This window comes from Lepidochelys kempii, chromosome 13, assembly GCF_965140285.1.
Source record: "Lepidochelys kempii isolate rLepKem1 chromosome 13, rLepKem1.hap1, whole genome shotgun sequence".
In the NCBI taxonomy this organism is placed as follows: Eukaryota; Metazoa; Chordata; order Testudines; family Cheloniidae; genus Lepidochelys; species Lepidochelys kempii.
The window spans coordinates 15,570,947-15,585,175 of NC_136392.1; the positions used below are offsets into that span (position 1 = coordinate 15,570,947).

Here is a 14,229-nt window from a genome sequence, read left to right on the forward strand (position 1 = left end):
TCAGAGTACTGGCTACCGTGGGATATAAAATGCTGGACTAGATAGATCTGATCCACTGATCTGTTCCAGGAAGGCAATTCCTATGTTCTGGAATGAGATGTGTTCTCTGATTGCTATCAGACAATCTGTTGGTGACTAGTTATGTTCCATTAATACTGAGGATTCAGAATGGGACACCATTTTTTGTAGAGTCATTTGAGACCCATAAAAATGTCTCTGTGAAATGATTGAGGACAAATTTTGCCCTAAGATACAAGCAAGTGCCACTAACAACAATGAAAGTTGGTGTGCATATCTTGAAGGCAGCAGTTGTCTCTGCGCACAACCTTTTGCTAACATCTTCAATCCAATGTAGTTATAATCTTTTACACAGATTTAAAGGGACACTGCCAAAGTTGATAAGTCAAATTTGGGACCTGGCTTCTTTTGTTTTCAATCTCAATGTAATTTCCTCATTCCCTCCTCCCTCCCCCCGGCCTTCCCCCTGCCACAAAATAAAGTCTTTTTTACTGCTTTTATTAAAAGAAAAAATATCAGCATTCCAGTCCTGGTAAATAGCTGTACAATAAACAAACCAATATGCACAGCCCAGAGTTCATCAGCAGCCCTGCAATAAAGAATCCAACATGCACATTAGAGAGAATTACTCTTACTTATGAAACCAACTTTCACTCTACACTTCCAAGTAGTTAGTATAAATAACAGAAGAAAGGGCTTTTTCAAATATATGAAAAATATCTTTACTGTGTCATTTCAATTACGTAGTTTATGTAATTTAACATTCTATGGGCTGGATTCTCCTTTCACCCTGGTGCAAATAAGAAATAACTCCATTAAAATCAAGGGAGTTGCACTGTTGCAAAACTGGTATGAGATCCAAATCAGCCCATTACTTTGAATTCTCTTGATTCCTGCATCCTGGATGGTGCTATCTTTAGCTTTTCTGAGATGATTTTTCACAAATCCATCATGGTTGTGCTCTGTCTCTAAATTCATGCTAATTGGCCAGATCACATTTGGCAGTCTAAGCAGCTTTGAAGTTGCAAGTAATACAAAATACGAGAAACTTTCATGCTGTGGAAATCTTGAATATACAGGAGCCTGAGGCAGCTTTCCTTCCTTATGCACTTTAACTGCCCATCAACGTCAGGAGAGTTTTGGAATACAGAGTTTTTGACCCTTAAACCCACTTATTTTTCTTCTGTGTGGCTTAATTTTATGTGTTCTTAAAAATAAACTCGAGTGACAATTCTTCTTCATGTAAGCTAGGGTGTGTGTGTGTAGGGGGCGAGGAGTCTCCAATCACCAGGTGGTTGTATGAGCTTTCTGATGCATTTGGACATAAGTTTAATATATCTATATCTTATTATTTATATTATGGTAGCACCTAGGAACCCCAATTGTGACAGGCACTGTAGAGCCAAGCACCAGAGAAGACAGCCCTTACAACAGAGAGCTTGCAGTCGAGGTTTTAGGATGCCATAGATGGGTGAAACAGACATAGCCTTAAAGCTGTGGGATTTGGTTAGACAGACGGAAGTGTGGATGCCTGTCTGAACCTAGGGAGGGCCTCACAAGAAGACTCAAAACCCCACCGCCCAAAAAATTCCCCCAAACCTTTCCCAACAGGCTCATTGTACCTGTCATTATCTGCTTGCAAGGAAGGAGACTCTGACCCCCTTTGCTGCTTTCAGGGGAAGAGCACTAGGGCCATTCCCCCTAACATCTTCTATGGGGGAGCAGTAGTATGCGGCTTCTCCCTGCCTCTTTCTCTCACCCCAAGGTGCTCCTGTTTCTCTCCGACCTGAGGTCCTGCCATTTGTCCCCCCTGCTCCATTTCAGTTTATTTTTCATGTTCACCCAACACCACTGATGCATCTTTGTCCCCACCGCACAACTAATTACCCCCCTCACTCCACTGCACAAGCCCCTACAGTGAAGCTGTAAAAAAGTGGATGGTCAGCCCCAGGGAGAATTTCTGCCCTCCGCCCCCTAGACTTGCTGGCCAAGCTATGCATTTGCTATGGTTCTATCATCACCTGGAAGGAAAGGGGCCAGGGTAGTGCAGCCACTCTTTGGGGCCATCTGGCTGAATCCTCCCCCAGGCACTCCCAGTGTTTGGGCTGCTCTGCACTTTTGCTGGTGCCTGTGAATGCAGATGGAAAGCAGCCAGGCAGAGCCCTCAATTGGCTTGCCCCGCATGTGGAGAAACCACCTTACTTCCCCTCTCAAAGGCAGGAGACTGGCATTGTTTACAAAAACAAACTGCTGCGGTGCTCAAGCAGGGGAGCTGGGATGTTGGCTGAGCTTATTCCTTCCTGGAACAGAGTCCAAAACCCAGCAACTGCGCTAGCCAGACAGGGACTATTGAGAACTATGTGTCTGCTAATTAGGGGCCGTATCCTGCTTCCACTGAAGTTAAAAGGCAAAACTCCCTGATTTCAATGGGAACCAAATTGGGCCCTAAATGAAAGAGTGGAATTGCTGCTTCGCACCAACCTTCTCTTCTTTCTTCCTGCAGCAAAGTCACAATGCTCTATTTGTAACATCACGATCATTTCTATGGCGACAGACTGTGATGTCACAAACACATGGGTTATAGCCATACCACTTCAGACAGTGATTTCATTGCATCTCCTAAGCTCAGCAGAGTTGGGATTTGGATGGGAGAATTCCAAGAAAAACCTAGGTACTGCAGGAAGTTATGTTGATTCAGTGTGTGGCAGCCTTCCCTCTGAAGCAGACCTGAGCCAATATACCAGAGTGGTTCTAGGGAATTCACTGGTTGCTGGAGGTGCTCTCTTTTGCATGAGAAATAATACTGAGGCCTTGGCCATTTTTTTTGGTCAGTGAAGATCCTCAGGCATGTTTTTTTCAAGGCGATGTTCAGAGATGTTCTGCTTAGTGCCTTGATCAGATTCCAGTGATGCTGCCTGCTCTATTGATAACTTATGCAGATGGTTTTAATTTTCACTGTGTGTAGTGTTGCTGGCATGTTATCATAGTGGGTGAGCGATCTCGGATGATATAGTCTGTAAAGGTCTTTGGAATGTCTGAGGATGAAAAGTGCTATATGAATCTAGGTTCATGTTGTTGCTTGTTGCTGTGAATCATAGCAGGAATGCGAATTCCCCTGCTTGACCCTGGAGTGAAAGTGACTGTTGAAGTATTTTGTTATGTTAATAATAAGCAAAGTGATCTTAGAATGATGCTCATCACAATAATTTTATTGTATTAATAGTTCTTCAACATTTATTCTTGTGTGAATTAAAATTTGCCTTTATTAGATCTCTGCAGCTCATTTTAAAAACATATGAAGGAGTGAGGTCTGTTAGCAGCAGCATCTTTGAAAATTCCATATATAGGACAATTTCTTTTCTTTCCTCTTGCCCTCCATGCACACACACACACACACACTCCTGAAAAACTGCACCACTTAACAAATGTAGCTAAGGATCTGGAGCCAGGAATTGTAATGCTTCCACATTGTGCTATCTCATCATCTGTCTGTCTATGTGCCCATATCACATTGCTATGTATGGTAGGGACCATAGTTGATCTGGGAACTGAAACATGCAATCATTTTACTGTTCCTTGGTGTGAAATCGATCAGCCTAGAGAACCGTCCCATGATTACTGAGACAATGTAGAAGTTTAAGTTCCTATAGTGTTGAGATCAGTCCTGCTCTAGTTGGGGGGCTGATTTTGCTCTCACTTACACCAATGTAAATCTCCGGAAGGGACAGTTTGCATGAATGAGAAGGGGCATGTTGCCTTGTACAGTAGTGGTGTGGGATGAGTTCCTCTTGTATGAAATGATGTGTAGGATCAGCCTCTGGGGTTAGGTGCCACAGAACTTGGGTGATCTGGATGACAGTCAGTTTCCATGGATACCAAGATTTGATAATTGAGATCAACAATGCCAAAATGTATCTGGCTCAAGATTTAGTTACTTCTAATTTGTTATCCCTATAAGCAGTCTTTTACTGTGATGAAATAAGGCAACTGCTAACAGGAGCCTGAAGAAATCTGCAAGTGGGACTCTGAGAGCCTTCTGTGGCTCTGTCAAATAAACATTTGGGAGGCATTTTTGAGGCATAAAAAATAAGGGGGGAAAAAACCACACAGAATTTCTGTTTAAATGCAGCATCCCAGAGGCTGTGCAAAATGTGCAGAACAAAAAAACAGAACTAGTCAACATTAGTGGGTTTTGGTATTTTGGGTTTTTTGTGAGTGAGGGTCATGTTTTGTAGCAAATTAGAAAGAGTCATTTTACCAGGAACTCAGAGCATATTATATTTTTTTTTCACTTGGAAAGTGATCTGGGAAAGTGGGGGAATAATGAGTTTACGTTTATAAATAAAGATGGATTTGAAACAGGGAAGCCAACTTTTGAATTCCTGCATGCTTTCAATGCAAAACTGCCATTGTATCAGGAAAAAAGAAATACTAAAGGATGTGAAAAGTCCCCTGAAATAAAATGTAATTGTGTATGTGAGAGCGTGAGCAAACATTTCATGGAAAAACATACAGTGCACAATTGGCACCTCCCGCGTTACACATGTAATACTGGTCTCTTGCATGGAGTGCTGTTTGGGAATGACTAGGTGAATAAGGTGGAACAGTTATTTAGATATTTTAATGATGGGCTGTTCGTCTGCAATAGGTACAGCTGGCCTCAGGGTGAATTCATTATTATATTGTCTATAATTTTGTTCAGTAAAAAATATCTGTCAGGTGTCATTTTGGTGAAACTGTATCAGCAGTGCAGCTAACATATGTGTGTTCATTAAGTCTGGGGGTCGAGTGCTGCTCTCACTGGGCATGATTCTGCTCTCACTGACAGATGCTATTCAGGAGTAATTCCACTGAAGCTGATAGCAGTGGACTGGTGAACCCCTGTGTGAAATCAGAATCAGGCCCATTGACATCAGTGGGAGTTTTTCTATTGACTTCCAAGGCAGTTGAGCGGGGACTGTGCTTGCAGTTGCAGCCCCTGGGCATCCCACTCTATTTGAAAAAAATCTAGATTCTTAGATAATTATAGGCTTTGGCCTACAACCCTACTTGCATAAGCAGAGATTCTAGGATTGAGCCTTGACGTCTTCTGCCGAACCATGTACTCCTTATTCAGACAAAATGCTCTTTGACTTGAAATCAAGAAATAATTTGCCTGAATAAGAAATAGGTTGGCTTCCTTGTACATATTTAATTTGTAAATACTAACTGTACAGTAAGTTTTCTGATTACTCGTGCTCACTTGGTTGGGACTTATTGCATGCTTTGTTGAGGAAATATGAAGCCAAATAATCTGTCACACAGAATTATTGGGCGACACAAGCTATGTGAGACAATATCTTTTATTGGACCTTCTGCTGGTAGAAGGGACAAGCTTTTGAGCTCCACAGAGTTCTTTTGGCCTGGAAAAGGTAACCAGAGATAAAAACAAGGTGGGCCAGATTGTTAAGCATATGGTTGCAATAAACCACTGAAAATGAAGTGGGCAATTAATACTTCTGCAGTCAAGGACAAAAGAGGCTTAGTAGGTTACAAATTGTTGTAATGAGCCATAAAGCCAATGTCTCTGCTGAGACCATGATTTTTAGTGTCAGGTTAGATGTGGATTGATAGATCAGTTCTTGTTCTCAAAGGTACAAGTGTTGACACTGTGACACCCTGGTTACATTTTCCAGGCCTGAGGAAGAGCTCTGTGAAGCTCAAAAACTTGTCTCTTCCATAAATAAGATATTAGCTCACCCACCTTATGACTCTCATGTCCTGGGACCAACAAGGCTACAACCACATTGCAAACACAGAATTAATTGGTAATTTATATATTTATATTGAACTTTGTTTTCATGAAGCATATTTGACCTAGACTTTGCCATATTAGAAAATGGAAAAACACTTTTTTTGTCTTTTAGTTTTATTCAGCCCCTTTGGGATCTGGTTTTGTGACATGTTAGGTCTCAGTCCAGCTCCTGGCAGATAAAAATATACAAAAATCACATCACCACAATTGGCAGTAATTTGTACCCTGTTGGCAGTGTCAGCAGAGAGGCCAAAGATTAAAGAGGCATGGAAACTGACCTACCGTCTCACCCCCACAGGTGACCCCATGTCAGGGTTCAGGTAGCAGTAGATTGGCAGGACAGTGTGGAGAAGTTTGCAGTGTCACTGTCCATCCTGTGCCTGTTCTGAGGATTTAAGCTTCCCAAGCTTAGCAAAAAACCAACAACCTACTATTCACCTAATACCAGATCACATCCATTTTATCAATATGCATTTTTTAATCCATGATTGCTCAGCTTCTGTAGTAATATCTATAGTCTTAAAGAGACCCTTCTTTTTCCAGAAGAATCGACTCCTTCACATAAAACCAACAGCCCACCCACTGGAGTTACATACCCTCATGATGATGTCTTGGACTATGGCCTCAAGCCATACAGCCCCCTGGCTTTTCCTAGTCTTTCTGCAGATCACATGGGCAGATATGGACAGCCAGATAGCATAGGGTCAAAATGCAACTTGGACCCTGTAAAGTCTGGGGCCTCTGCTTTGAGCCCTAGGATTGAGATCACTCCATCCCATGAACTGATTCATTCAGGGGTTCCCTTCCGCAGCAGAGACACAGATCTTTTGGTAGAACATCAGTCCAACTCAGCCACCGCTAGCCCAAGGTTTACACTGCCTGTCCCTGGCTTTGAGGGCTACAGAGAACCGCTGTGTTTGAGCCCAGCTAGCAGCGGCTCATCTGCAAGTTTCATTTCAGAGACAAATTTCTCTCCTTACACATCACCATGTGTTTCACCAAATAATGGTCCTAGTGATGACCTTTGTCCACAGTTTCAAAACATCCATACTCATTATTCCCCTAGAACCTCGCCAATAATGTCACCACGAACAAGCATCACGGAGGATACCTGCTTGGGACCACATTCACCATCACCCCGTCCCAACTCAAGGTCTTCATCGCCAGGTGCAAAACGGAGGTACTCTTGCACTGAGCTCTGCAACTCTCAGCCGCCTTCCACTTCTCCACGACAGTCAAGAACCCCTTCTCCACAAGCCTCTCCTCACATCCCTTTGAGAGAAGACAGCACTTTGCTCACTTACACCCAGTTGCCCAGCTCTTCTAGTCTCATGGATGCTATGAACAACCTTAGCACGGATCCTCCCTGTGGTGTTCCCATGAAAATTTGGAAAACCAGCCCTGATCCCCCATCAGTGCCTTCACACAAAAACAGCATTCCATGTCACGTCTTTCAGACCGTTGATTACCTTGGGCCTTGTGATCAGGAAGACAGGAGAAACTCAGCACCTGAATCCATTTTGTTAGTACCTCCATCTTGGCCAAAGCAGCTGGTGCCTGCAATACCCATCTGCAGGTATGTTGAACTTTTCAAATTTTTGTATTTTTCACTTGCTAGGTTTATTCCTTGACTTTCATCAAATTCTTCACAGCTACGCTGCATTACTGTAAAGAGTCGTATAAACAGATCGACTTTACCAGTGGAGGCACTGTATGTAATTTATTCAGCACCACTGGCACGCTTCAAAGACGAATACCGTTTCCCTCCCAAGACGCTTACAGGATAAGGCCCCCAGTCCTGCAGTATGATTCACCAGTGTTGGTCCTTGTGTGAGGTTCCTTTGCCTCAGATCATGCTGTAGGACTGGTGCCTCAGTATGCGGCGATGTATTTGGAAATTATGGATTCAATCCTTTGTGGTATCGAATGCTCTCAAGTCTCACTGATGTGATTCCAGTGGGAACTGAAGCTACTCAGCATCCCACAGATTTGGACCCTGTGTGATTTAACACATTATCCTCTAGTAACCACCAATCTACTGCGAAAATATAGAGGACATTAAATTCTATGGGTTGCCTGATCAGAGGAGTCTTTGCTGAAGTTTATCTCAATGAGGTAATCGTTGGTTAAGATCCATTGCCAGCACTGAACATATTTTCTCTTACCGTAATTTTATAATATTAGATTCTCCTGTACTTTAATAACCGGGAAATGCAGTATCTGGTAAGAAATGTTAGCATTTTATTGATGTTTTTTGTGCATTATTATCCTTGTTTTCATGTGTATTATACATCACTTTTTATATAAACAAAAACAAAAAAAACCACAGTTTACACAACTGTTAAGTAAGTGAAGATTTATTATTTCACAAAAAGAACAGGAGAACTTGTGGCACCTTAGAGACTAACAAATTTATTTGAGCATAAGCTTTCGTGGGCTACAGCCCACTTCACCGGATGCATAGAATGGAATATATAGTAAGAAGATATATATATATATATATATATATATATATATATATATATATATATATACAGGTTTCAGAGTAACAGCCGTGTTAGTCTGTATTCGCAAAAAGAAAAGGAGGACTTGTGGCACCTTAGAGACTAACCAATTTATTTGAGCATGAGCTTTCGTGAGCTACAGCTCACTTCATCGGATGCATACTGTGGAAACTGCAGAAGACATTGTATATACACAGAGACCATGAAACAATACCTCCTCCCACCCCACTCTGCTATTACCAGCAGGAGAGTGGGGTGGGAGGAGGTATTGTTTCATGGTCTCTGTGTATATACAATGTCTTCTGCAGTTTCCACAGTATGCATCCGATGAAGTGAGCTGTAGCTCACGAAAGCTCATGCTCAAATAAATTGGTTAGTCTCTAAGGTGCCACAAGTCCTCCTTTTCTTTTTGCATATATATATACATGCAGCAAAGGTGGAAGTTGCCATACAAACTGTGAGAGGCTAATTAGTTAAGATGAGCTATTATCAGCAGGAGAAAAAAAACTTTTGTAGTGATAATCAAGATGGCCCATTTAGACAGTTGACAAGAGGTGTGAGGATACTTAAGTTAGGGAAATAGATTCAATATGTGTAATGACCCAGCCACTCCCAGTCTCTATTCAAACCCAAGGTAATGGTATCTAGTTTGCATATTAATTCAAGCTCAGCAGTTTCTCCTTGGAGTCTGTTTTTGAAGCTTTTCTGTTGCAAAATTGCCACCTTTAAATCTTTTACTGAGTGGCCAGAGAGGTTGAAGTGTTCTCCTACTGAAGCTTATGCTCTGATAAATTTGTTAGTCTCTAAGGTGTCACAAGTACTCTCGTTCTTTTTGCGGATACAGACTAACAGGGCTGCTATTCTGAAACCTGTCATTATTTCACAGTGAATGAGCAAAATCTAAGGTGCATGGCAAAGATCAGATATAAGTGCACACTTGCCATTAAACTATTTTATTAGTAAGCTACCGTGTCTCTGCTTAGAGTGTGATTTACAGAAAGATTTGCTAATCCTGGATTTTGGTGGCATTTATAATTAAGAATACAAGGTAAAGTCCTGACCCCATTGAAGTTAATGGAAAAATTCCCAATGACTTCAGTGGGGCCAGGAGTTCACCCACAGCACCTTAGCCCTAGGGAGGGGAAGTGTTTACAAGTACTTTTATGAGTGCCTACTGTGACCGGTGCCTAAAATGGATCACAACTGAAAGGGCCACACTCAGGGCAGACGGCAAGAAACAGGGGAGACACCCCCCCAAAACTGGTGATTTATTCTATGATTAGATTTACCAGACCAGTAACAAAATGAGCTTCCATAGTACCACCCTGGGTAACAAGAAGCCAAAACATAGTCCCCATTAGGCATTCGAGCCCCCAGTTCACCATCCAGACAACTGCCTTTATGATGAGAGGTTACTGAAAACCCAATTCACCATACATGAGGTTCTACCATTCCCAAAGGATCAGACACTTACCCCCAGGTCAATAGATATTTTAGATCTAACCCAAATATCATGTTGTCAGCCAATCCTCAGTAAACTAAAGATTTATTAATAATAAAAAAGAAAAGAAGAGCGTTATTAAATGGTGAAAAGGATCATATACATTACAAATGATTGCACAGTCCTTAGATCAGAGTTGTAGCCATGATGGTGAATCTGCTGGCGTGTACACAAGTCTCTCAGGAATCATCCCAAAAGGTTAGATCCCAAAAGGCAGCTTAGATGTAGAGTCTGTGAGAGCCTTTCTATGCATTTTCCAGGGTATTCCAAGTAACTACTTGGAGATCTCAGTCCCCCGGCTTAAACTTTCCCTGTTAAAAGTTCAGCAGACTAGATATGGCAGGATCAGGCCTGAGCTTTCTCTTTTATAACTGAAACAGGCTGTCTAGTGTGATGAGTGCAGCATGTGACTGCGGATTCTTCTTTGTTGAGTACACACTGACCCATCACTTGGAAATTAACATTCTATTTCTTAAGCATACACAGGTAACCCAGTTACACTGATTTACATAAGGCAACTGCCTGTCATTCATTATTACAGGGGTAGATAAGATGAAGACAATACATGTAATATTATTAGTTTTATGCAGTGTCTCACATCTTTGATCTTAATGTTGACTGAACACATTTGCATACACAGTGTAAAGGCAATTAAGACATGAAAGGGACTTAGCATCTACAAGCTGATTTGGTTACATTGGAAACTTCTACAGGATGTAGGTATACAGTCAAATACATTTAAGTATCTCCCTTGATTCCTTTTACTAAAGATGAATGGGTTAGTGATTGCTGATCTACTTACCTCTCTTTGATATTCACACACAAGTGAATTGTCCTGATTGCAACTGCAATGCCTCTTGTTAAGTTTCAGAGTTAAGTTGTTATGGGTTAGTTGATTAAGTTGCCAGCATCACACCTACATCTCATAGAGTTTTTCAAACTGCCTGATCTTTTCCTGTCCAGCGTACCTGTTGCATCCCTCCCACCTCTTGAGTGGCCACTCTCCAATCAGTCTGGCTCTTATGAATTGCGCATTGAAGTGCAGCCAAAACCTCACCATCGGGCACACTATGAGACAGAGGGGAGTCGAGGGGCAGTCAAAGCACCAACGGGGGGCCATCCTGTGGTCCAGGTAAGAGATTTTAGAATTAATGAAATGTGCAGATGGTTGGGGAGTGGGAAGTAGGGAAGCATGTTAATTCATTTTTTATGGAGATAGCCCTATGGGAGGACAGTTGCAAACATAAATGCAAAGCAGCAACATGTTTGCACTCACCACCATGTGTGAAGTCTCTGAAGTTGAGCAATGGTAAACTTCAAAAAGTTTGGAGATTTCTTTGTGAAAACCTCATAGGCCAAAAAGAAAAGGAGGACTTGTGGCACCTTAGAGACTAGCCAATTTATCTGAGCATAAGCTTTCGTGAGCTACAGCTCACTTCATCGGATGCATACTGTGGAAAATACATCCGATGAAGTGAGCTGTAGCTCACGAAAGCTTATGCTCAAATAAATTGGTTAGTCTCTAAGGTGCCACAAGTACTCCTTTTCTTTTTGTGAATACAGACTAACACGGCTGTTACTCTGAAACCTGTCAGAGGCCAAAGTTTATGCCAACTTTTCTGGATTAGAAATCACATTAGAACTCTCCTCTCTCTCTGTCATGAGATGTCCAACAATTCCTACTTCCAACTGAGCCAGTTTAACTCTCAAAACAGGCTCTTTTTGTTTCATCTCAGGCCTTTTGTGATAGTTATTATTTTGTGAAATAAATACCGACCCCATTTTTCAATCTCAAAAATCAGTTCAAGGTTGGGTTCACGCTGGGGTTTCCAGTGAATGTTCACAGCAGATCTCAATGTCTCTGAGCCACTTTGCCTTTCTCTCTCACTGGATTACATGGGCTATGCAGATTACATTCCTGCCAACTAGAGGGTGCCAAGCATACTTCTGAATGCATCTAACCCAGAGAGTCTTTTTATGCCAGATAATAAATGCTAAGGGCTCATCCAGCTTCCAGTACAGTGAAAGAACAGACAGCAACCACTCTCTTTCACTTTAATGAGAGTTGGATTGGGGCAGTGTGTACATTCAGCTACAGTTTCCAAAGAGTTAATAATACACTCCCCATAACTCATGTGAGTTAATTTAAGACAGAACTGGATGATCCTCTGGGGGTGAGGGTTGAGGTTTTGCAAACCACTTAAAACTATTTTTTTTAATTAATTTTCCAAACTAGTTTGAGTTCCCAAATCTTTTTTGCCCTGTAATGTAAACTCTTCCCTGCCCTGATCTGTGATTAAAAGACTTTTAAAACCTCTTGCTTACATCATTATAACTCCTTGGGTCTCATCCATGCAAAGGAGAGGAGAAGCTGGCCTCATGTTTTTCTACCTAAAGAGAAGCCTGTGCTATATAGAGGGGTTGCAAGACCCCCCACCCTCCCAAAAAAGCTTGACTAACACAGGCTGGTGTCCTGTATACGGCACTATACACACTAGGCTTCCTTTTTCCATTACTTTTTAGAATTTCTCTCTTGCTTGTTCATTTTTTTCATCTCTCTGTTTGCTTTTCCCTTTGCTCCTCTCTCTTTTCAACTATTTCACCCTATTTTCTTCTATTTAATTTTCTTCTGTCTCTGCCTTCCTTTTACAAAGTCTCTCCTAGGTGGATAGCAAACCCTACTATCAGTTGAGCAGTGGGTTTGAAATTAGCCGGACAAATTAATTTCTCCCAAGTTTAATCCCTCAGCATATGCATTTTAATGTTTTGCCTGGGATATATTTAATTCACTGAGCAGATGCTGAATCATGTCTTTATTTAATACTTGCAAGCAGTTCCAGTTGTCATCTGTTGTAACAATTCCTTTTTTCCTTTTCCTGGATTATATGACCCCAATAGGAAATACATACACCAGCAACAGTTGGGGTGTGATACAGGCACAGGGGGACAATTTAAGTACACAGTCCTGGGACTGGTTTCAAGGAGAAGTTTGATCGCCTGCTATAAAGTTGTAAATAGAGAGAAGACATGTTTATTGGGTGCATTAGTCTGTAGAGAAAGGGTAAGTGAGTTTAGGGCAGGACCTCACTTGTGAATTGGGATGGTGTAATCACAGAAACAGTGGGATTTTTTTATACAATTTATGGTTCATGTACATTGGAGTCTGACCCAAACATCAATGATCAGACACAAATTCTGCTCTGAGTTACACTGGTGTAAATGCACTGAAATCAATGGAAGAACTTCACATTTATACTGGTCTAAATGAAGACTTAGCATCTACAAGCTAATTTGGCTCTATGATATATGACCAGTCAGCACTTACTCATTCCTTATGTTGCTTACAGGTTGGTATCATTTACCTTCCCAAGATAATGCCCACCAGTAAGATGTTTATCACAGTGAAGGAGATTCTTATGACATGAAGGGATAGAGGTGGGGGAAAATAACAGTGCTTCACTTCTTTCCTCTAATCGATAGCAGTCAAGGAGGGATTTACATTTCCTGGTGGAGACAGGAACAGATATTCCTAATTTTATCATAATTTTACAGTCAGACTTAAGGTTACTGAACTGTAAATTCAAAAAATGAATGTTATACTCTCCTAAACAGATGTGCTTCTGAACAGATGTGCATGTATATGGAGAAAATATGGTCAGTTTCTTTATGAGGATTTATTATAAACTTGGAAATATTCACTGGATTTCAGTTCAGTCTAACATAATAAGGTTCATATGGGTACAGAGCAATATGACAGAGTTACACCTGTATGGTTTATGACATCTGAAACCAGAGCAGGCTAGTAAAATCCAAAGCTTTTAGGTAATAAAATTTGCTTGGTGCTGATTTTTATTTCTATCCCTCAGTACCTTTCAACTTTTGTATTCACTCCTTTTTAGTTTAAATTGTACAGAAGTAAAAGAAATAAAGCAGGCGAGTGGTGGTGGTGGTTGTTATGATTATAAGCAGTAAAGACTGTATTGCTGAAAATATACAGGAGCCTTTTAGCAAGTGGCTGGGAATGGTCTATTAACTAATGAAAATTAATGTTCAGCAAGTTCTTTTCCTTTTAAGACTCAAAATAGGAAGCTGATGCTGCCTGCACAGTGTTGATGGGGCTGCAGTTGTCCAGCAGTCAGATAACTTGAAACTACAGATTCACAACCACCTATGTTTGTCAGATCATAAAGCATGTCGTTGGGTTTCCTTGGAAGGTTTTCGCTAGCACCTTCCTGTACTAGCTTTTCTAAGTCTGATCCTGTATAGTTCTCGTTATTGCTGTCCAAATGGTGTTTATCTACAATGTGCCAAACTCACCCCTCCTGTAGGAACTCCATTGTTTCCAGCAGAGTTACACGAAGGATGAATTTGTCCCATTCATCCTATTTGATTCCACCGTTAATGTCTATGGA

The 14,229-nt window shown here is 41.3% G+C and overlaps 1 protein-coding gene across 5 annotated transcripts in view; it reads left to right on the forward strand.

Annotated features, from left to right (window-relative positions):
- Nucleotides 1–14,229, forward strand: part of NFATC2 (nuclear factor of activated T cells 2) — a 135,299-nt gene that overhangs the window by 21,410 nt on the left and 99,660 nt on the right. For 2 of the 5 annotated variants that reach the window (XM_073309388.2, XM_073309389.2), the window contains exons 2-3: nucleotides 6,879–7,388; nucleotides 10,781–10,949. In XM_073309388.2, coding sequence (XP_073165489.1) covers nucleotides 6,892–7,388; nucleotides 10,781–10,949 — 666 coding nt within the window. In that variant the 5' untranslated portion in view covers nucleotides 6,879–6,891. Of the gene's footprint in view, nucleotides 1–6,355; nucleotides 7,389–10,780; nucleotides 10,950–14,229 lie in introns of all 5 variants that reach the window. The other 3 variants (XM_073309384.2, XM_073309386.2, XM_073309385.2) reach the window with 2 other exon arrangements.